The sequence below is a fragment of the Myiozetetes cayanensis genome, unplaced genomic scaffold (genome assembly GCF_022539395.1).
Source record: "Myiozetetes cayanensis isolate MyiCay16 unplaced genomic scaffold, myiCay2020 scf18, whole genome shotgun sequence".
NCBI lineage: Eukaryota > Metazoa > Chordata > Aves > Passeriformes > Tyrannidae > Myiozetetes > Myiozetetes cayanensis.
The window spans coordinates 12,519,761-12,543,688 of NW_026087389.1; the positions used below are offsets into that span (position 1 = coordinate 12,519,761).

General features: G+C 41.2%; 2 protein-coding genes across 7 annotated transcripts in view; both read left to right on the forward strand.

The window, feature by feature from the left end:
- Positions 1-145: 145 nt before the first annotated feature.
- HESX1 (HESX homeobox 1) lies at positions 146-14,225 on the forward strand. Of its 5 annotated transcripts, none has more exons than XM_050313015.1 (6): positions 493-1,771; positions 2,615-2,716; positions 3,129-6,563; positions 6,670-6,875; positions 7,188-7,289; positions 8,192-14,225. In XM_050313015.1, the coding sequence occupies exons 3-6, from the start codon at positions 6,347-6,349 to the stop codon at positions 8,288-8,290; spliced, it is 624 nt and encodes a 207-aa protein (XP_050168972.1). In that variant the 5' UTR covers positions 493-1,771; positions 2,615-2,716; positions 3,129-6,346; the 3' UTR covers positions 8,291-14,225. The 5 variants fall into 5 exon arrangements, with proteins under 5 accessions (XP_050168969.1, XP_050168967.1, XP_050168972.1 ...); XM_050313014.1 differs by having other exon boundaries at positions 3,792-6,563; XM_050313013.1 differs by having other exon boundaries at positions 6,305-6,563.
- Positions 14,226-14,433: 208 nt separating this feature from the next.
- IL17RD (interleukin 17 receptor D) overlaps positions 14,434-23,928 on the forward strand; it is a 45,513-nt gene continuing 36,018 nt past the window's right edge. Inside the window, exon 1 of one of the 2 annotated variants that reach the window (XM_050313144.1) lies at positions 14,434-14,519. Coding sequence is in view for 1 of the 2 variants with exons in the window: in XM_050313142.1 (XP_050169099.1) it covers positions 19,434-19,565 (132 nt within the window). In the remaining variant the exon portion in view is untranslated. Of the gene's footprint in view, positions 14,520-19,366; positions 19,566-23,928 lie in introns of those variants that run through there. The other variant, XM_050313142.1, reaches the window with a different exon arrangement.

Consider the following 23,928-nt stretch of genomic DNA (forward strand, 5'->3'; position numbering starts at 1 on the left):
GCCCCCTGCCCGCCCGCCTGGCCTGCCCATTGGTCCGCCCGCCCAGCCTGCCCGCTCCTTATTGGCGGGCGGGGCTGCCTGTCTATCCGTGCGCGCGTGGGGGCGCCCCGACGCTGCCGCCCCGTGCGCGGCTCCTCGGGCTGTGCCGGGCTGAGGGACAGGCGGGTCCGGGAGCAGCTCCGGGGAGCGGGGCCGGCCGGGGACTGTGCCCGCTGAGGTGACCGCCCGGGGCCGTGTCCCCGCCGAGGTGACCGCCCGGGGCCGTGTCCCCGCCGAGGTGACCGCCCGGCCGTGCGGGTCAGCGCGCCAAGCCAAGGTGCCCTCCCCGCCGTGTGCGCGGTCCGGCGGCCGCTGCTCTCTGCCCACGGACACCCGGCCCGGGGCCGGCCCACAGCGGTAACGCCGCTGTGCCCCTGCCGCGATGGAGCTCGTTCGAGTTACCTGGAGCATCCCTGCTGGGAAGCCTCCTCTTGTGGGTGGGTCTCGGGTGCGGGCCGGTCTCTCGTACCGTGCCTGCAGTGAGGGGAGCGGAGGAAAGGGCATTAAACTGAGACGGGGGAGGTTCAGATTAGATATTAGAAAAAAAATTTCACTGTGGTGGTGCTGGGCTGGCTGTTGGACTGGATGATCTTAAAGGTCTCCTCCAGCCTTGGTGATTTGATGATTCTATGTATCTCTCCACCACTTGAAGAAGTATTTCTATCCCTGTCAAGCTAGTAATTTTTGTTGGGTAGCTTCTCCTGAGGACCTGTTGTTCCTGCTTGTGTCTTTAAAAAAAAAATCCCCAAACCATTGCTGAGCACTGAATTTTCCCCTTCAGAAGCAAGAGTTCAGTTCTAGCAGGCTCCCTGCTCTCTTAGACTGGATAAGTTTGGTGCTATAGGTTGGTGGTCAATTTTAAGTGCTTAAAAACTACTGTGAGGGCTCACTGGAGCTGAACCAGATCATTGGTTGAACTTGCAAACTGGTTCAACTCTGAAATTACTTAGAGTCATGGAATTGTGGAATTGCTAAGGTTGGAAAAGCCCCCTAAGACCCAGTCCAGCATTAACCAGCACCACTGTGTTCACCACCAAACCCTGGCCCCAGCTGCCACATCCACACGCCTTTTTAACACTTCCAGGGATGGTGATTCCACCACTTCCCTGGGCAGCCTGGGCCAACCTAAACTGCTGCTCAACTTGAGGCCATTTCCTCTTGGCCTGTTGCTTGTTACCTGGGAGAAGAGCCCAGCCCCCACCTTGCTACAACCTCCTTTCAGCTACTTAGAGAGCAAGACTCGATAGACTTGATGATCATTTTTAGATATATTTATTATTATAGCTGGGGAAAAAAAAAGTCTATTCCCTTGATGATTTTGTCTTTTTGGGACCAGGTGAACTTAGTATAAAACCAGATTAGAAAGTGCATGAAGTGCTTTCGGCAGAGTAAATGATTAACAATTGTGCAGTTCTGCTGTGGAGACCTTTCTTTATGTTGTATCAGATTATGGTTTACCTTTAAAAGCAAATAAAGGAAAAGGCTGGTGTTAAATTACAAACAACTAAAGATTTTTGAGGTAAGATTGTTTGTTTGTTTGATAGTTTGGGGTTTTTTGGTGGGGAGTGTTTTATTTGTTTGTTTTCCTGTAGGGAGTGGGGAAGAAGTTTCCAAGCTACTACTCTGTTCAGTCAATTCATTTACCAGCTCAGCTGTGACTCACCTGACCAAAGCAAGTCACCTCTTTCTTTCCTTGTCATATGAGGGTAATAACTCAGAGTTATCTTACAAGGTATGTGAAGACTAAGTCTTGTATCTGTAATTATGTGACAGAGCATTGGCCCGTGACCTGCTTTCTGGTGTTGAGATCAGTGAACTTGTGCCTGAGTTTTACAGCACTCTCCTGTAAGAAACAGCTCTGTTTTGTGCTGTAAGATGCATTTCCCCAGTAAAATTCAGGAAGGTAGCCACTTTAAATGGAATTGGGTTTGGTTAGCTTTGTATCTTTGCAGCTGTAAGTGGCAGAGAAAAAAAAATAACATTTCTTAGCTGCTATCAGTAGAGAACAGCCTTTTGAGAATTAAATGTTTTGTGGAGGAAAAAACAATACCCTAACAAACATGCCCTTTAATATGCAGAAATGTGCTTTATTATCCCTGCTGGCATGTAACATAGAAATGTGTCTTGTTTCTGTTGACCTTAGTAATTCAGTTTAATGATTTGGTTTAGTGGGTGGCCTTTCTAATAATTCTGAAGTGTACCAGGGCTTCCCAGCTTTTTTAATATGTCCTTTATGCTGACACATTCTGTGTGTTACTTGTCTTGTCCTTACCTTTTGTGCGCGTTTTTACAAATGCTACAACGTATCCCAAAGTTTTATTTGAGCTATACATTTGACACCATCAGATGACATCTGATAATAATGAGTTGAAGAATCCCTCTGCACCCTTTAATAAGTACGTTTTTAGTGTTACACTGTTTTCAGCATTTTAGGTTTTTTCTTATTGTGCGATTTATGTTGGGATTTGGGTTCTTTGATTTGTGGGACTGGTGGGGGTTTTTTGTTCTTTCTGCAAAATATCTGCTAAGAGGCCTTAAAAATGAGAGGAACCAACACTTGGCACTACCTAAACAGGGAGAAGAGCAGCCAACAGCTCTTTAGAGTACTCCAGATGTGTTCCCTCGTGGAGAGAACATTTTGCCTCTGCTGGAGGGTGAGAGGAGCTGTGTGGATAAGGTAGGCTTTATCTGCATGTTTAACACACTGTTTCTCAGACTTTTGCTAGTGGCACCCTTGGATTTACCTTGAATTTATCTGTCTTCACTTAATCTCCTTGAGTCAAAAAAAGCTTTTTGGCTTCAGCCAAAAACAAATAGCTACCTCTTTTTGGTCAAGTTTTGTGAAAATTTGTGTTACCATTTTTGCTTAAAAAAGGCCTTTGACTTATGAAGCTGCTGTTGACTTTAATGTGTGTTCATCATGTTCAAAACATGTTTGAAAGGGAGCTTTACACAGCACAACTTCTGAGGTGGCAAAACACCCAAGCAGTGGGGTAAAGAAGCTGTGGGAAAGGTGAGATGAAAGACAAATGTTTGGAGTGCGATAAGTAATCAAGAGAAGGTTATATATTCCATTTATACCTTTTCAGAAAGCTGAAAAGTGTTGACCAGTGAAAGGTGACCCGGCAGGTGAGGAGCAATGGGTGAGAAGAGCAAAAGGCAGCAAGAGCAAGGACTGGGGTTTCAGACCAAAGCCCCCAAGAGCTCTCGGTGTGGTCTCTTGAGCTGCTGCAAACAGCCCTCAGAGGCTTCACCATCTCTAAAGAACAAGAGCTTCATCTACTAAACAGATGAACTCTGCTGTCCCTGGGCAAAAAACAGTGGTGCAAAGTCTGAAAGGGAGATTAGTTCGCTGCCTCATCAAGAATGTGATGCTGTAAGAGGATTGGATTTGCATATCCAAGGAGCAGTGAGTTCTCCTATAATTGATTACTTAGGATTCTCAACTGAATGTTTGTTATGTTGCTCTAATTGCCCCTACAAAGGTACTTAACTAACAGTCTATAGGTAATTTCTCATGGGCTGCCAGGCAAGTATTGGTAATCTCTAATGGACCAAAATACAGTTTTGAAGGGAAGGCTCAAGGTCCATTTACACTTTCAGTGGGAATTCTTAGAAATTTAATCTATAATACCAATTTTGAATCTAAAGCTTGAGGTATTCTGTCCTGTGGAAAGTGTATTTTCGTTCTGATTTCTTACAGAAGAGCCTGTTGACTGTTTGTCTTGATAACAAATAGTTTTATTCTACAGCCCAGCAAACTTCTCTTCAAAGAAACCCAGCAACTCTTGCATGAGAGACCTGCAGCCAGACTTTCCAGTGGCTTCATCTCTACATATGTGTTGTTTAAGAATCCTAGAATGGTTTGGGTTGGGAGGGCCCTTTAAAGGTCATTCAGTTCCAATGCCTTTTAGGACTTTTTTCACTGGATAAGGTCACTCGACGCCCCATCCAGTCTGACCTTGGACACTTGCACACATATAATGGAATTTTGGTATAATGCAGACTTTTTATCTCTAGAATAATTTGTCTTTTCATGTGATTTTTTTTTAATAAACTTCTGCTCCTATATGCAGTTGCAGCCATGAACTCTGTTTAAAAAACAGTGTTGATATGTTTGTGACTGCATTGCAGTCTCCACCTCTGATTCAATTCAACATTGGGCAATGAATATAATATGATTAATTTAATGGTAACATGGTTTCTTACTCCTATGACATTGCTGAAGGAATTTAACAGCTGGGGAGCCCAAACACTGGGTGGCAGTGTTGGAGAGGTCCTGGCCTGTGCCAAGTGAATGAGTTCACTGGCTTTGGCCTATTTTATGGAAATTCATTTTTCCATGTGTTTTGTGTCAGTGTGTTGTTTTTTTAAGTTGTTTAAGAAAAATAGTGGGCTGTGTTTGGAAACTAGCTCTTTGTATTATAATCATTCACAGGGGTTTTTGTATTATTAAAGTTATTATTATCTGTTGGTTTCTGGATTGAAGAGTGTCTCTCTCTATTGGTGATCATGCTTGTTACCTCTTTGGGACAGAGAAACCTGTAAGCAGCTCCAAGTTCAATACAGAAGGAGATGTATTGTTTTCTTTTTGACTTAATGTCTTTTGTAGGATTTAAAAAAAAAAAGTTAAAAGCTGGTGGTCCCTTTAGAGACTGTAGAGGCAGAAAACTGCTCTACCTACCCCTGCTATGCAGGAGGCTTTGCATGGTCTCCTTAGTAACCCCTGGTGTGCAGGCTGGACACCCTGAACTGCTTTCTTAGGGCCAGAGGTTGCCTTGTTGGGCACTGCTGGACTGAGACTTAAAGGGCTGTAAAGCCCTCGCTTAACTCTCCTTCCCAGTGACCTCCAGCTCTCCAACTCCTCCAGCAAGCTGTGGTTTCACACCCAGGTCCTTCTGGCTTTCCTGTGAATCTACCCCTGTGATTGCCAGGCTGTCAAATGGAGGCTGCAGCTCAGCTTGCAGGTGGTCACTGCAGGTGGATCGATGCCCCCTCACGATACACTGGTGTGTGCTGAGAAGTGCCCTCAGTGAGATCACTCCTCATACTGTCACTTTTGAATAGTTTGGTTTGACAACAGGCTTATTGCACAGCACAAAGACAGGCCAGCCAGAGGGGGGAACTTTTGCATCCTGAAATCAAAATATAGTTTTCATTTTTGCGTGTTATAAAATAAAGCTTTGCCCAAAATAAGAAAAGGAGGAATTTCTGTAGAGAGGTTGTCCTGAACCAAAAGCTGGTTTTGAGCATGTGACATGTAAATTGTTGGCTGATGGATGAGCCTGAATATAAAAATGTTACAGTCGATACTTTCTTTACAATGGACGAGATCAGAATTCTGTTTGCAGACTTTGAGCCTCATTACAAAGCCTTTATCTCCTTTCCACTCATCACTCATATATTTTTTTGTAATTTTAAGTGTTTGCTCTGTAGGATTTAAATATACTTCTATTGGCTATAAACCTACAGGAAGGGAGGGACATCCACCAGAAAAAGGGTGTTTTTAAACCAGTGATTCTGAGTGTACTGCTTCCTTTACTTTAAGTTTTGCTTTTATGTTGTGAAGAATTATCAGGAAATGTCACATCTGGTATGTTTCAGAAAAGCTGCAACAAAGTTATTTTAATAAGGAAAATGAATGCATGAATTATTTAAAATAGTTGGTGCAACTGTTCCTATTAACTAATCCAGGCACTTGGAAGGCAATTACACTGAGCTTTGACAACATTGCCAACCCACTGCACAGTGCCTTATGCCAAAAGCTATTGTTGTTTTATTGACCACGTTCACCATTACATATGCATATGAAAAAACAGAGGCATTTTCATCGGGATTACCCTAATAGCATTAAGAGATTATTTTTTAAATTTCCTTGGAAGGAAATTCACTTAAATGAGATTACTTATTACTTGACTGGTTTCCTATCATGCTGCTATGTTTAGGTAAGTGGAGTCCATTAGAGTATAAAGTTTTTTAAAAAACTGATTTTATACATTAATGATTTCAAATAAAAGACAAGTACTATATTTGTGCACAGCTTCTTTTGAGAAAGTTAAGTCGATGCTCTGGTTAGGAGAGATAACACTTTTTGTCCCCCTTGGTGGCCCCCCTAGTGTCACCATTAGTTGCTAATTACTCGCAAACAAATAAACAATTAACTCCTCGTGCCTCTTGGTGGGAGAGTTTTCATTGACATGCTAAAACTTTCTAATAAAAGATTTTAATTAATGACGTTGCAAATCCAACCCCCTTGTCAACACAGCTATAAGGGCTTGTGGAGAAATGCGAGTGCAGCGTCCCTGCGATGCTGGCCGAGGGGGAGAGCGTGGCTGGGCCATCGCTGTGTGCTGCCACCGCAGCAGCAGCGCCTCAGAACCTCCACAGAGTGTCTGCCTTCGTAGGGAATAAAACCACCCAGTGCTCGTTTTCGATTGAAAGTATTTTGGGACTGGAGCAGAAAAAAGATGGCATTCCAGCTGTGAAACCTCACAGACCCTGGATGGATGCGTGCACCAGCTTGGGTAAGTCAGGCTGGTTTGTAACCTCTCAGACTCTTACTCTAAGAATATTTGCATGTTTATATTGGAAACCAGTAAATTGAAGCTCTCCTTTGCTTGCTCTTTCTAGTTTTAGGTGATGACAGTAATCCCCATCTGCAAATCCCTGTTGTTTGCTATGACAATCCATTATTTCATGCTAACAGTGATCCAGTGCAAGAGGAAAAAGTTTGGAAATATGAAAAATATTTTTCAGTCACTGAAAGGCTGTCTTTCAAACGGGAATTGAGCTGGTACAGGGGTAGAAGACCAAGAACTGCATTCACTAGAAACCAGGTAGGGCTTTTCTCAGTATTTAACAAAAGAGCAACAATGAAGTTGAGTGGAATGTTGGTAGAAGCCTGAAACAGTAGACTGATGCAGTGTGAGGTACCTCTGCAGAGAGAAATGCAATCAGGAACTAGTGTAAATTAGCAGGAATGTTGCTAATTCCAGCAGACCTGTGTTTATGCATGGATCAGAATTGTGCAAACCCAGCTTTGAAGTCTCCTGTTGAACAAACTAAACCTGTTTTTCTGTATTTATTTTCTGTATTACTGCTGTGAAAGTAGTGCTAACTATTCAACAAGTGTGTTTTAAACTCCTCAGATTGAAGTCTTGGAAAACGTTTTTAAAATGAACTCCTACCCTGGCATTGATATAAGAGAAGAGCTAGCTCGCAAATTAGACTTAGATGAAGACAGGATCCAGGTAATTAAAAATGTATTTGAACTTTTCTGTAATTCCATTTATATGTACTCTATGGTTATATAAATAAGTAGTTTTACAGCAGTAGCAACGATGTTGGTAAGCTCAGTGTAAATCAATGGACATATATGTAATGTGCCCTCAATGATTTGTGAAATAGAAGCCATTTCATTCCTTCTGAAATCTAAAACCTTATTGCATAGCATTGGTGAGGCAATAATCACTATAACACTCCCATGATATCTGCTCTCTTAATCTCTAATTGTCATGTACAGAACTTGATCATTTACTTCCATATTTGAAAATCATGTTTATATTAATGCTTCTCACCTTATTTGAAAAACAAATATGGAACAGATATTGAAATAATTTGTATGACTGTCTGAGACTGTCAGTAGAGCACAGATTTGTTAAATCAGTGTTTGAACCTCTGTCTTCATCTGACCTAAAGCAAGGTCTGCTCAGGGATATTGACTGTTGATTTCCACGTAGCCCAATATGATAAGAATATTGTAGACATCAGAATTCGGGCTACACCTTGATGTTTATCAAGCTTTGGATGCAAGTATTATATTGGGGTTGATTGGAAACTTGATGTTGCAACTGAAGACGGAATTCCAGATGTTTGAGATCCTGTCAGTCAAATTAATAACAGTTTTTACATGAATTGCACTGAAGCTGCTCCTCACTTTGCAGTTAAGCTGGGGATATTATTTTCTCTGTGTGTGCGCTCAGTATGACAGCCAGGAGCTGCATGCCATCATCTGCAGCTTTGAAATTTGTACTGAACTTCCAGAGAGCTGTCATCACACAAAATATTGTAAATGCTGTGTGAATATGTTTGTTTCAAGTACTGTTCTGCTTCCTGTGCTTTCTGAAAAGCCTGCCTTCTCTTTTCCTTTTAGATCTGGTTCCAGAACCGTCGTGCAAAGCTGAAAAGATCACACAGAGAATCTCAGTTTCTAATGGTGAAAAACACTTTCACCTCCAGCCTGCTAGAGTAGAAAGAAGGATGGTTTGGTGTCACAGTACTGTAGCAGAGCACGAAGAATTATTAATAGCCTGTATTAAGTAATGACATAGTAATTATGATTTTATGCTCAGATTTGAAAGTTTATTATAATTTTCATTCAAATAAACTGTAAATATTTGAAGTATTATCACAATCTACTTTTTGTGGAAAAAGGGAACTATTCCTATATATTTGAATAAGTGTTTTCAAGGAAGTTTAGATATTTTTGCCGTTTAAAGAAATACAAACTCTAGGTCGTACAAGATTTTCAGCTACTGTGAATTGCTACAGCTTAACTGGAGATGATTTGACAAAACTTGAAGATTTTTAAAAAAGTCTGTTTAGAGTATGAAATACCTAATATGCAAAATAGATTTTGCTGCCAGAAAGAGACTATGTGTTACACTGGAATTTAAATAGTTTATTTATAAAGAATATGATAGTTTTCTATAAAGAATTATATTCTTTATGAAAACTATCTCAAATGGAAGGCGTAATATTCAACTGACTGTTTAGTTTGAACAATTGTCCAGTTAAAAGAAGCTGAAAATTATAATCTTTATATATAATTTTAATTAATTTAGGATATTTGCCTATTTAATACTTCAACTTGGATATCTCCTCTCTTGTCAGTGTAAGTGTTCCAGTTATGGAAGTTGCCCTATTATCTTTTAATGCCAGAATGTAGTGTTTCACAGGATCAAATCAGTTGGGACCAGACCAGATATCCACATCATTGCCATTAATTTTAGGGTGTGGGATTCATTTTTATCAAACATTACATGCAAGTTAATTATCCTCATATTTGATATTCAGCCTGAAGTCAAGGAGAGAGCCTTATACACATAAAACAAACCCACCCAACTGAAGTGCTGAGGTCCTTCAGTGAGGCTTCAGCCTGTGTTTCTTACTAGACATAAATCCTGCCTAAATCCATAAATTCTGTCATGAACAGGCACAGTATTGCTCTTCCTTCCTCCATGCTTTTATCCCTGATATCTGCTGTCTTACAGAATGAAAGGTAAGTTTGAGAAAATGGGACAATGGAACAAAAATCATTTTATGTAATCTCATACTAGGAAAAGCTAAAGGGAAGGATGATCTGCCTTCAGTCCTTACTTAGCATTTTGGATGATAGGTTGAGCTATGGGAGTTTAAATAAAAACATTCCTATATTTTATGAAAAATATTGCTGAAAAAGATGCATTACTTTAGAACAGGTGGTGGCCATTTCATGTCTTTAACTTCACTGACTCATTGCCTTCATTTTTTTAACATAGAATCCTTAAAATCATGTATTGTTTGCATTTCTCTGGGAAATCTTAATGTGAAAATAACAAGCTTTTATCCAATATTGAAATGTTAATTTTCTGTGTTTTGTTGGATTTGAGAAACAACATTCCTAACTGAACTTCTGTTGTATCCTGCATTCCAAAATATTTAAGAGGACATTCACAAATAAAGCAACCATATGAGCCAAACCCATTAGGAATAGTTTTTAGAGAAATTGAAATATCAATTCAGATACCTACCTGTTCTGGTGAAGCCAATATTGGAAATGCATTCTTCTGTTTTGTTTTCCTTCACACCTCAAAACATGTATTGCCCATAGCTTAACCTTATTGCAGGTAATCTGAAACTATTGTCTGCTTTACTGCTGGAAACCTTGTTAGGTTAGACTAATCTGTGCAGATTGATGCCTAAGAACCCCACTCTATTATCTGGCAAACACCTCAATACGCCTGATGTCTCCAATAATGGAACTGGTCTCAAGTGACGGGAAGTCTGACAAAGGAATTGAAGAGAAGGAGTAGAATAGTGGCAGAATAATTATAGCAGCAGCCCCGGTATCCAGCTCTCAATTAGCAGATGTTACCAGCAGCGTGACCGGTTGGTGTGAACTACCGAGGGTGTCCCACATAGTGCTGAGGGGCACAAAGTTTAAAAGTGTCGCTGTATTATTTGCTTTGTCCTGGCTTAGGTTGTTCTTCCCAAAGTAAAGGCATTGGCAAATCAAAGGAGAAGTTTTAACTTCACATTTCTGCTTACAAAGTGGAAATGATCATTGTGTGAGGGAATGCTGGGGCTGCTCAGCCTCTTGGGGGGTGTGGGGGTGTCAGGATCCCAGCTGATTGCATTACAAAGGGAGTTCATGTGGTCAGACAGGATTGTTGGTGAGGGAGGGGAATCCAGGGCTGCTAAAGAGCCTTCGGTTCTAGATTCCTTTATGGGGAAACAGTGCTTTGACTTGTGTGACGTGAGGGGAAAGGGTTAGACAGAAAACCTGGAAGACTGATCTTTCTGTTTTGGGCACCCAAAGCTTGTACAGGTGGGGCCAGCTGTATTGTCAGGAGAGTTCCAGGCAGTGCTGTGTTAGCACAGCACTGTGGCTTTGCTTTCGTAGATTGACAAGCCAACTGGAACACCGCTCAGTGTTTGTGGAGTTTAGAAGCAGCAATAAATGGGATTTCTTCTCACATTTGTTTTTTTGCAGGACGCTGTTTATTAAGCAGTGAGGTAAGAACATGATCAGAAATGCTCAGGGATCCACAGCTTTGGTGTAGCTGTGGTGTAATTGCCGGTGACTTTCATATCCCTGGGTACGTTTTAGATTGGATCATATGGGTGTGCTGTGGGGATGGTGTTAGAGTGACAGTAAGTAATGCATTGCCTGTGCTTTAATAATAAGAAGACAAAAAGATAAAAGAAGGAACAAAAAAGCAATGAAAGATGGGATTTGCAGGTGTGTTTTGATCTGTGTTGTGAATTGGTGGGTGTAAATTCCAGTGCCTGGAGCAAAGAGAACGTCTGTGGATTCACACAGGCACCAGTAATGCTTTTCACATCCATTTTCAAGCAGGGTCCTCTGGCTCAGGATGTTGGAAGGATCTGCTGTGTGTAGAGGTAAAACTGATACAATACCTAGATTTTAAGGGAAATGAATATTCCTTCTCTCTGGATTTACATTCCAGTGTTTTTCCTTTCCTACCCCCTTAACCAGTTTTCCTCTACCACTGTGATGGCTCAAGAACCCAAGGAGTATAGTCTGTCACTCTTTTCTTTGATCTTGTGCAATTTGGAGCAAAAAAAGGACAAAAGTTAGCAGGTGGTATAAGATAGTCCTCTTCATTAAAAATTATCTATGTTATTAGTCTTGTTATTAATCACTATAAAATTTTGTGAATTTGCCATTTTTAAATTGCATATGTTTCAAACTCATTATCTCATTGTGACCTTTAAAAACCCCTCCATAACCTTGCACCAACTCAATTATTGTACCTTTTTTCTTCTAATCCTTTCTTGCTCTTTTAGCACTGAATTTTTATTTTAGCAGTCCATGTCATTCATTTTACTCCTTCTAAGGTTTTAAATGTCTGTCCACGATTTCTAGATTCTGTGGCAGTCTTTTGTCTGTGTATAACAAAACAAAGTTTTATATATTAAATGAAAAGGAATATATATCTTTTAATGATAGATTTCACACTTTTAACCTTTGTGATTGTATTGCATGGATCACAGTAATACTCCAAAATACCTTGGGATTCAGTTTCTATGAACGATGCTATATTAAGGAAATTAAGAAGACAACAGATGAAGTATTCTGCAGTAACGATTGTTGGCTATTTATTTTGCTTTCTCATATTAAATTAGGCTTTCAAGTCATAAATTTTGAGCCAGTCTGTAGTTGAACTGCCTATAAAAGTGCTGGGCTGCTTCTGCCCTCTGCTGGTTGGAGTTGCTATTTACAGTTCTGCACCTTCATGGGATTTAATCCGGCATTCCCGAGCGGGGCTGTGGGCACGGCAGGACCCTCCCACGGGGAATCACTGCCCCTTTGAACTGTTCAGACTCGGTGTCTGAATTTATTCCGCCTGCACACACGTGCTTCAGGTCAGGCTGATTGGCAAAAGCTCCGAGTGGTCAATAATGAACAGAACACAGTGAAAATCAGTGGGTGCTTAATGTTTTTGATGGTCTGAACAGCCAGTCTTTTAAAATCTTGCCTCGATTATTTCTATATTTGAGAAAGGAGTTCTCAGGAGGAATTTATTCACAGGAAGGGTCGTTAACCATTGGAATGGGCTGCCCAGGGAGGTGGAGTCACCATCCTCGGCTGTGCTCAAGAAACAACTGGATGTGGCACTTCGTGCCATGGCCTGGCTGACAAGGTGGTGTTCTGCTTGGCAAAATGGACTCGATCTTAGAGGTCTTTTCCAACCAAAATAATTCTGTGAAACCATTTGGCAAAGTAGCCAGTAATCCTAAAAAACCACTCCTCATTATGGTATAAAACTTAGAATGATTTCCAGTATTACATCTACTGATATAATTCTTCTGAGATAATAAATACAGTGTTGTCAATGCAAATGTTGCCAGGCAGGAGCACTTATTGCCACCAGGATTTTAATTTTTCATTGTTTTGTCATATTAGAAGGATAAGAAATTACTTCGTGTTGTTTAAATACTGTGGATTTTTTAACCGTTTCTCTTGCATTTCAAAGCATTCAGTCAGAGTAAAATAGTAAAAAATATTACAGTGGCCACTTAAATTTCTGTCAGGATTCAAATATTTGTAAGTTCCCAGGTAAGGTATTTGGATTGAGACATACAGTGCAATGCAATTCTCTCACTGTAGAGATGCATCTTATTCTGTGCTACAGGATGTGGTTATCTGACTATTTCTGCAAATTGCTCTAATTAGTTTTGGCAGAGAAAGGAAGTTCCAGGGCAGCATTCTCAGGAGGCACCAGCTAAGGCTGGAGACTTCAAGGCATAAGTTGGTTACATGTAAATTCCAGTTTAGGAGTGGTGTTTTCAGTGGTTGCTACTATTACAGTCTAATTAGAAACAATAATTATCTGTTGTAACTGACCATATTAACAGGCTTTAACTTTCCATGGAAGTGTTAACAAATCTTGTTCATTCCAGTCTTTTATTATCTGCATATTCATCTTATTATTTCCAAAAATAAGCAGCTAACTCAATCCTGATATCCAACTGCTTCAAATTTGTGTTTTAAAATAATGTGCCAGACTCTAGATAAACAAAACCTTGAGTTTGTTTGTTTGAGAGGCAGGGCTGCCAGCAACAATTGTCATTCCTAGCAGGGCCCTTTCTCTGGTTTGTTTTTGTTTTTTTTTTTTTTAGCCCAATCATGTAGAATTGCTGTGCATTCTTTTGTAAATCTGTTCTAAAATGTTTTAAAATTACACTAGAATATTTTGGGAAATATCTCTCATATAAACAAAAATTGCAATTCCCATATGCCTCTAGCCTTGGTATTTTCTTTGTGTGTGTGTATTTTCCCCCGGTGGGAGTAGAATGAGGTGCTGTTGACAAAGGGCTTTCCAATCTTCTTCCTCAATGGTTGCACAACAGTAAGATTTTTTTTTTTAATTCTTCCAGCCATGTTCCTATTGTTCTCCAACAGTATCTGTTACTAGTGTCTCTATGCATTTTAATTGCAAAAATTTTCAAAGCATTTCCTTCAGCTTTAATTACCCTCAGCTTTTGGCCTCAAATAACAAATGATGTCATCATGAGGTGCTTGAGCAAATAGCTCTCCCTCAGTTAAATGGGAAAGGGTTTAAGGCAGGTTATGCTCAGTGAGGGGTCCCTCAGTGTGCTAGGATTAATTTTGCAGACATTGCCACAGTACGCTGTTGAATTGCAGAGTAGACTGTTAAATCAGGTTCGGGTTGTTCCTCCACCCCCTCCCTCCCCCGGATTTTCCTGCAGAAGGAAAATGACAAGCTGGCTGGCTGGAAAGGATTGTGCTGCAATAAGAAAGGGCTGAGGAGAACTAAAACTGGGAAACTTTTGTAAAGATGTTACTTTATTAGCATTTCTTGCATTTATTTAAACTGCACTGGGGGGATCTGGGTTTGCATTTTTCATAGTTGTTCAAGGTGAAATCTCTATATTGCCTAAATGTATTATTTTAAAATTGAACATTATAAGTTATTAAATTGTTGTTAGATAATAAAACATACATAACTTTGGGGATACAGTTGTTGGTTCAGAATATTTCTAGTTCAACAGAATTTTTATTGTAAAATGACTCATCCATGCAATTCTTAATTTTCTTTGCATCATAAATCTACTTTTCTCTAAAAGTGCAGTTTCACATTACACCTAATCCGGGGTAACAGAAGACTGCTGCTGAAAGATGCAGTCCTGCCCTGCTGCCTCATTTCTCAGAGGTGACAAGTGGCTACAGGGTGAGTCAATCCAATGCGCTTTTTGGAGCAGGGAGGAGTGGGTTTGGTGGCACATCAGGGAGTTGAACAATCTCAGAGAACTTTCTGTTCCTTTATTATATTCATATGAATAAACAGATGCAAAACTGAACAGAAACACAGAAACTTGATATTTGACTGCAAAAATTCTCTGCCAGTAGAAGGCCTGTATACAATACAGGGAAGTGTGAGGTCTGGGGAGTGGTAATATTATATGAAGATTTGCATCCATACATCACTGATAAGTTGTTAATTTGATGGTGATCAGAGGTAATTTTCATATAATGACTGTTTGGCTTATTTCAGTCATTTCCTTTTCACCTTAACTTACTCCTACATCTGATGCTAACTTGAGCCTTTAGGAATATAGGACTGAAGCTTCTTTGGTCATTAAGTGCAATTTCCTGTAGAAGAGATTAAGTCATCCAGAAAGGTCAGGAGACCATTCACTCTCTACTCTCTGAACTCTACAAGCCTCAAAACATATCCAAATACCTGAAGACAGACTTGAGAATTTTAAGAAAGCAAGCTCAAAGATCACAGTGATAAAAAGAAGTGAACAGGAGGGAAACATGACTGCCAGTGCAGCAGAAGGGTTTCTGCAAGGTCTGGCTTAGTCAGCATTTAGGGCTGGATGCTCAGTTTAAGGGCTTGTGGCAAAGCAGCTGGATATAGAAGTGGTGGCTGCCAGTGTCAAAGCAGAATTCCTGCATTTAATTCCACTTTCAAGTCCCATCTGGACACAGCAGCAGCTACTCCAGAAGTGCCAGTAAATGTGCAGACACCGCAGGAGGCAGTGGCTGCCAGGACAGCTTGCTGTGTGCTCTTTGCCACTCACCAGAGAGGAGCAGCCAGGGGGGTGGAATTGTTCTGGAGGTGGCACCCACTGGTACTGCCTGCACGACCTTAGGAAGTAGAGTGTGTGTCTACAGAAAGCAGCAAATTAAACCCAAAGAATGCTACACGCAGGGGTCTTTTCCTGTCTTACTAAGGGGCAGAGTCTTTCCTGACTCCAAATCTAATTATTGGTTTAGCCCTGAGCATGTGTGCAAGACATAAAAGCAGGCATCTTTGTGACTCGGTGCTTAACTTTCCTCATCCATAAAATGGGACTAGAAATACAGATTTTGCCTTCAGAACTTTGTGTTTCATGAATTTTTGTCACATTTCTCAAGGCCTAGTGATTTAACAGTTGCCTTGAACAAGGTCATTATTAGTAACAATTGATAGATTTGATGCAATTTCAATTCAGTTTTACAGCCTGGGGTTGCTGTCTTATCAGCTGATAACCTCTCACTTGAGCCTAGCCAGATCATTTGAAACTATGGCATGTTATAATACAGGAGATTCTATCAGAACAGAATTTTTGTGATCCCTGACACCAGTGGGAACGTTCATGCCCTTGCTCAAAGTGTCCACATCCATTTCACACTTCCTACTTTCGTTCAGGAGGTTTCATTCTGGAATCTTTCTTCCTCTGTCTTACACTAGACGTTCATCCTATAGATAAACCACCCCCATGGAAGTGAGACAACTTTGAATAACTGGGTACTTTCAAAAGATCTGGTTTTCTGCCTTCAAGTATCTGTCAGATGAAGTTCCAGAAGACCTTCCCATTGAGGATTTCTGTTCTGGGCCCTCTTTTAGCACAGTGTTGGTTCCTCATAGCTCATCCTCATTTCCCAACAGTGGGCGATGGCTGTCTGTAACAGCAGTGGGATATTGCAATAGCTGATTGTCTGACTTAGCTGAATATCCTCCAAACCTGATGCATGTTTTCTGGCCCAAAAGTGAGCTGTTTTCATAATTTCTTTTGCAGTCAAGGTCAATCTCCCTTGGGAGAGAATTCAGTGCTAGAAATATGAACTATGGATGGAGATACAACTTCCAAGTCTAAGAAGGAATTTGTGCTGAGTGATTGAAAGATTTGGTAGAGAATTTTTAACCATATTATCACAAATTTTTATTACATGAGATTTTGGTTTTTATAGGAATCGCTGAGTTTTTACTTTCTCCTCCATCTGGGAACAGCTGCTCAGAAAAGGGAAGGAAAAAAAAAAGGTTTTTAGCTTTAAGCAAGAAGGGAGAGTAGCAACCAAAACCAGCTGTAGAATGCAGGATATTGATACCCGTGACTTTTGGATATTATGCATTCTCTACTACTTGGGAAAAAAGAGACTGTTGTGAGAAGGACAAAAGAGCCCACAGACAAGCAGAGTCCCCACAGCCACTTTTGCCCTTCCATTAGCTCGCAGCAGTTCGAGAATCTGGCTAAAAACATTAGCTCTGGTCATTTGATTCCTACCTCCCCACTACTGTTTTCCACAAAAGATTTCACTGGAAATTATTCTAAATGCACACGAAGCAATGAAATACTTCTGTATTCAGCCAGTTCATTCACAGGACTGAGTTGGACATGGTGGTGTGGAGGAATTTTGTTTAGATGTGTAATTTTGTTATTAGCTCAAGCTGCACTCTTGGGAAGGGGCCTCAATGCTGATTTTTTCAGAGGCATCTTTGCTTTGTGCTACTAAGTTTGAAGTCTTAGTAAATACAATTGATCATTTTGCTGCATTCTGGGTACTTCCAGTGGAACCAGTGGCAGCTGAGAGTTCTTTAGTTATTTTGCTGCCGAGGCAAAGTCTCTTTTTGTTCTTTGTTAATGTTACAATCATCGTAGGCGAATGCTTCAATAGCACAGATAATGCCAATTTTCCTTAGATCTTTAATAGAAAAAGCCAAATAGTTCTCCCCATGGTTTAGAAGATTTGGTTGCAGATCAATGGAGATGTGTGCAACAGAGAATCATTGCTTGTCATAGATGGTTATGGGCAGCAGAGATATTATTGACCAGAAAATAAGCTGTACATACATCTTTCTTTAGCCATGATATTGCATTGTTTTATGTCATTTGCAATGCATTCAAACATAAAAGGACTTGTTATTTACAGTTTTTAGGCAGTCTGACTTGATTAAAAAAAAAGGTTATGTAGCTTTTAAGCCTACTTGGGTCACTTCTGAGTAATGCAAAAAGAGAAAGCAAGAATACCCAGATAGAAGTGTGTAGTGTACAGTCAGAAAACATGTGCTAAACTTCCATTCTGGTTTGAGATATACTAGACCAAAAACATCTCATAAAATCACTGAAATTCCACCTATAGACTTAATAGTCCCTTTTTCAGAATTCCAGCCTGCAGAGAAAACGGAGATCAAAAGTAAAAATCAACTTGTTCCCAGAGCCTTAAAGAACTGTGGCCTAAAGTCCAATTTGTGCTAAAAAAAAAAAAAAAAAAGTTTAACTGCAGAAATGTACTTTCTGTTCATGTCACAAACCTGTTTTCAAAGGTAACTGTGACTGAAAGAACTATGATCCATCAACTTGAATAAGCAGTTTAAGAGAGTTTTATTGTATGATTTTCACCAATAGTCACAAAGAATGAAAATCCTGTGGTAGGTGTAAAACCAGTGCTAGTTAAAAATTACCAGCTGGCCATGTTTCCTTCCAACTGATTGGCTTAGTGGTGGTTTTACATATTATTTTAATCCAAACTGTAATGTCTTGTATAATATGATGGGTGTGTCTGTTCCATTAAGATTATGGTTTTGTCCAGGATTAATCATAGCAACAGAATGTACTAAAATCAAAGTTTGAAAAAAAATAATTGGAGTTAAATGATGTGTAAGAAGTGATGTATGATGAGGCCCTGGACTACCTCATCTAAAACTTGAAGTTAGGGCTACTTTGAGCAGGCCTAGTGACATCTTGAGGTCCCTTGCAAGCTAAACATCCTCTGCTTTGGAGGAGCCTTGGACTGCTCTGCCTCTTACGTGATTTTGAGAATTCCAGGCAAGGGGTTGTAACTGATGTGATTCATGGATATCTCAGTGGAGTTTGCATTTGAAATTTATTAGAAATGTGATTTATTTTATTTTAAAGACAAGCGTTTTGGTCAAAGCATATAGAAATTAACTCCAGTTTAAAAGCTGAAATAGTTATTGCTATGTACAACTTCCATTGCATTTTCTGCAATTGAAATTTTATGATAGTATATTAGTTCTCCAGCTTGTCTTCCTTAATTAAAGAGTAATTGAAGGGCAGCTGAAGGAGCTGGGGTTGTTTAGCCTGGAGGAGGCTTAGATGTGACCTTATCCCTCTCTACAACTACCTGAAGAGGTTGTAGCCAGGTGGGGGTCAGCTTCTTCTCACAGGCAACAACTGACAGGAGGAGGAACATAACCTTAAACTGTGCCAGGCGAGGTTTAGGTTGGGCATTAGTAGGAATTTCTTCACAGAAGTTGACATGGTGGTGTTGGGTCATGGGTTACACTTAATAATATCAGAAGTGTTTCCAACCTGATTGATTCTGTGATTCTGTAGAGCATGAAATATTGTTAAAGGTCTGCGATTGATCTTTGGCTTGTGAAGCACCTGGACTGTTCCCCTGTGGTTTTGTGTCTCTAAGTGGCACCCCTCTTCCTTGCAGTGTAGCGAATGGATCAGCAATGGATCCATTTCAATGGGTCAGCGGTTCCGCCCCGCGTACCGAGGATGGGGAGCCGGGCAGGTACTGGCTGGACCCCGTTACGTGCAGGAGGGCGGCTGCAGCTGTCCCGAGAGCTCCCGGGAAGAGAAGGAAAGGGAAGGGAAAAGTGCACAGGCGGGGAAAGCGGCCGGAGGGGGTCCTGCTCGTTCCCATTGTTGCCTGTTTGCCGAGGCTGGAGCGGGGCGGGGGCGGCGGGGCCGGGGCTCGGGCGGACCCCCCGCCCCCGGCAGGGCGCGCATGCACAGACACAGAGGCACAGACACACAGACACGGACACACAGCCCGGCTCGGCACAGACACACGGGCACAGCGGCAGCGCCGCCGCCCCCGCCCCGCCGGGCTCGCTGGGACCATGGCACCGGCGCTGCCCCTCGGCTCCCTCCTGCTCGCCCTCGCCGCCTGGCTCGGGGGTCCCGGGCTCGCCGCGGCCGCCGCAGCAGCGAGCGGCAGGAGGGGCCCGGCGGCCGATGCGTGCGGAGGGAGGGTGAGTAGAGCGCAGCGGAGCCGCTCCCGGTGCGGGGTAGGGGTTCTGCGGGGTGCCGGGAGAAGCGGAGGCTCCGCGGCTCGGGCGCTGTCCCGGGAGAGCCGCTCTGCTCCGGGCGGGAGGGACGGAGCGAACGGGCTGTGGGGGGGACACTTCTGCAACCAATAACGCTGCCCCGGGGCTCCGCATCTGGGAGGTAATTGCGGCCGGGAGAGGGGGTGGCATTGGCCGGGAAGGGATATTTATTGGTTTCTCGCCCGGGGGAGGGAGGCAGCTCGGAGCCGGCGAGTGTGAAGAAGTCACTCAACAGGTCCTTTACCACCAGCGCTCTCCCCTTCCCCGAGCCGACCTGCGCGGCGAGGAGGATAAAAGCGATCGCTGGGGCTTTGTTATTTTAATGATTCGAGGCCGGCTTGGGGTCCTTGCTCCGGGCCTGATCATTATACAGAGGATGTAGGAAATTTACGGGAGGAGGAAGGGGGAGGAAGGTGATAAACGTTTTGTTACTGGGCTTTGCCTTTTGTTCCTGTTTCTGGTGGGTTTTGCTGTCAGACTTTTCTCGATTGCTTTTTTTTTTTTTTTCCCTTAAGTATCTTTTAATAACTTTTGAGTTGAGTGTTTTGGTTTGTTTCTTTCCTTTCTCCTGATGTTACAGATGTAGTTGAAGCGTGGTGATCCGGGAACATAGGAGGGAACACAACTGACTTTCATTGCTTTTCCTTATTGTTAGACTGTCACTAAGGATTTTCTTGGTTTCAGATCAGATCCTTTGAGAGCGTTGCTGCAACACACAGTTCAGAAGTTTGTAGGGTATAGTTTAGAAAGGAGAAAGCACCGGGGAATGTGTAAAAGAAGAGTGTGGAAAAACAGAGTTCAAACCCTGATAAAGCTTAAGACCTAAATCTTTATGTTGGATGGAACTGCTGAAGGTTTAGGCTCCCCTATTAGGCCTCTCTAACTGAGAATTAGAAATAAAATGTTTTGGCTCGGTGTGTCTATTGTATGTTCCATCAGCCGTGGGCAGGATACTACAGAGGCTCATAACGACCACTCTATATTTCTGTCGAGTTTTGCATCAGTTATTAAGTAAATTATCACTATTAAGAGTCGTAGCACTTGATTAGTGTATTCTGACGTTTATAGAAATGTGCAGATGCAGTTTATTCTGGATTTATTTTTTCTTACATAATTAACGTAATTGTGTCTATTAAACAGGAATGTACAATATGGTTGTTTTAATATAGTGATTTCGACCGGCTTTTAGATGAGTAAAACTTTTTCCAATTAGCATAATCCCCCCCTCCCCGTCTATTACTCACAACAAATGTACCACCTTAGCTTATAAAATATTTGTACTAGTTTCTGGGTTTATTATGTTTTCAGCTTCAAGTTCAGGCCTCCCTAGCCAATTAGTGAGATACCTTGTGTGAATGTGCAGTTGTAATTTCATAGTCTGATTTTGTAACACCGCTCTTGCGCGTGATTGCCTCCATAACCCAGGCAGGGCAGCGTTTATTAGAGTAATGACTGCAGGATGGTACCCATTGTCTCACTTATGTGCTATTTGTCTTGGGCTGCATGTAAGTTTTGAGTAGACTTGACGTACTATTAAATGACTGATGGCCCCTCTAACACATTGTCTGCTCTGGAGCAGGGTTGCCTTTGAAGTAGTACCCTGTAGGAAGTAAAGAGACTATTTGCTCTATTAAAATTCCTTGGTATTTCCTCTGTTTAACCACAGGCCACTTCCCCTCTGCCACTCTAAACACTGCAGGGACACTGACTGATTGAAAAGACACAAGCCCTAAGTAATTGTATCCTATTCAAATAGATATTCTTATTGCCAGTTATTTATAAGCAGTGTCTAATTAATGTATGCTAAGGGCACGAATAAATGAGGTGGTTGAATTGAGGTAATTCTCAATGGCATAAATAATCTAAAAAAAATATAATTTAACTTTCACTCGTTGTTTAGGGAGAAATAAAAGTGTAGCTGGGTGTTTGTATATGCATTTAGATACACACTGTTAATTTTCAGTGTGTGATGCACTTCCCTCAATGAATCTTTTTTAATAACATGACTGTTGTTTTTGAAAATCTGTATTCCATTTAGCTGCATTTATACAATTAATGCACATTTTCCTTTCACTCTTCAAAATACAGTTTTAAGTATCCTCAATATTTTGTGGCAGTAAAAGACTGACTTGGTGAGAACATGTTACTGAACTATGGTTAAGAGAATGTGGTGAGGAAATATTTGTTTGTTTTATTCATAGCTCCTGAAGTTGATCCTAATAGATAACATTGCCAAAAAGTAAACTTTTAGATTTTTTTTGGTTCTATTATAACTTCCATTGTAAAATACATGCCTGTATTGATGACTTCCTGTGGTAATACACTGGCATTGCAGGCAGGAAAGCAATTAATACCTGGACAAGCAACTTAACATCACTGTTGCTAAGAATTACCAGATTTCAGTGGGTCCAGGATTTTAGAATTTGCATTGACTTTGGTGAGTCTGGGATTTCTTTCGTTGGGGTTTAACAGAAATTTTGATGTATCCCAACACTTAACGTTATTTCAGATTGAGGTAGAACGTTTGCTTAAAGCAGAATAGTTTTGCAAAGTAGCTTTCCATATGGATGATCTTAGGACGTCATATGCATACCTTTATCCAGAAAAAATAAATCAGGAAGGGCCTCTTTTCATCTAGAATAAGTATGTCCACATGGGGAGCTATTCTGGAAAAGCAGTCTCTGAGTTTTTCTCATCCTATAAACAAGCCATGAGGTGCACAGAGAAGACAGACTTGGGATCTGAGGATGATTTGAATATATTTCAGATTCATTTATTCAGCGTTAAACACATGAGCAACTTTACTCTCAAGTTGTTTTGTAGATTCTAATGGGACTACACACATGAGTAATTTTTTTCATATGTTTAATTCCTCTGAAGTTCCTGGCACTGAACCGTGTTCAGTATAAAGCTTAAATTTAATGAGGCTTTATGATGAGAAAGAATAAATAATACAGCATTTTAGCAAACCTCCCCCCCTCATTAGCAGGGAGTTGTACCCTCCTTTACTCTGCTAAGCAAAGCTGCTCAGACATGCTGGGGGTCCCTGTTCCCGGGCATTCTCCCCTGAAACTCTCCCTGTGTCACCTTCTGGGCTCTTTATTTAAGGAACTTTCCATTTCCTTTTCTCTTTCATGGCAGAGCCTCTGTAGAGCCCAGTTTCCTACTGTTCCACCATCAGGAGCTCTGCCTGGCTCATTATTCTTTAGGCTCATGCTGCTCTGTCCCTACATTTATCTCCTCAAGCATCCCAAAGCAGACTCGTGCTCCTCTACAGCTGGAATTTGCTAAACACAGAGCTAGGTCTTATTGAAATACTTTTCCCAGCTAAATGCTTGTTTTGGCAGCTTTATTTAGGAGGAAGAATAGCCTGTAACATGGTAAGAAATAATTTACCAAAGTTTAAATTCCTCCCTTTTATTTCTTATTATATTCCAACAGTTTCAAAAAATCAGATTTTCTCTTGCAGAATGCTTCAGAATTTTAAGAGGTATTCAGCAGAAGACAGATCTTAGATGGTGCATGGTGGAAGGTGTTAATGTTTGCCATAAGGGAGTTCTTTAATCCATGGACAGTTCCAGAGTTAGTTGAAAGCTCTGCAGACCAGATGCCAGCAGTTCTGTGTCTGCCGTGTTTTTGAGACTTTTAGAATCAGTAGATTTCTCTGCCCAGCATATAGAACAATGTAATAGCATTTCAGACTTGATGAGATGTGTCACTTAAAGCTTAGTGCATTTCTCTGATTAGACATAAAGCAACATGTTGAGTGCCAGGCTTTGCAGGCATGGTCAGCCATGCAGGTAGGCATCTGTATCACTTTTGTTTAGCTTAGAATTTGGCTGCAGGATCCCTCCAGGGTTTGTTGTTGAGGTTTTTTTGAGTTTCATTTATCAAATAATGTAGCAGAGAATGTGACCCTTTTTTTACTCTGGTGTCAAAAAGCATTGTCAGCCATCTGCCTATTTAAGTGAATTTTAAAAAGCACAAAGTAGCCTAAATATGTTAGTGTTAAAATCAGCAGATGAATGTTTCCTCAGGAACTGTGAGGCTGCACAGTTTAGTGCTGCGTTCTCAGGATGAGTGTTCGAACAACTAGAGAAAAAAATTACTCAAACACATGCCTGGTTTGTAATTGAAACTAACTCTCAATATTAACAACAAAATTGTTGTTCCTTATGTGTTTGTATGAAACTGGGAAATTTGAATACAGTGCTAATTCATCAGCTGTTGAGTTAACAGGGTTTGTGCAGTTGAAGTCTCTTGATTGTTACAGATTTGATGAAGTTCC

Bases quoted from the DNA above. Each gene is read 5' to 3' on its own strand.
- HESX1 (XM_050313012.1), top strand. From the start codon at position 6,347: ATGCTGGCCGAGGGGGAGAGCGTGGCTGGGCCATCGCTGTGTGCTGCC. The intron at 6,876-7,187 runs GTAGGGCTTTTC...TAAACTCCTCAG, and splicing joins CTGCATTCACTAGAAACCAG to ATTGAAGTCTTGGAAAACGT. The intron at 7,290-8,191 runs GTAATTAAAAAT...TTTTCCTTTTAG, and splicing joins TAGATGAAGACAGGATCCAG to ATCTGGTTCCAGAACCGTCG.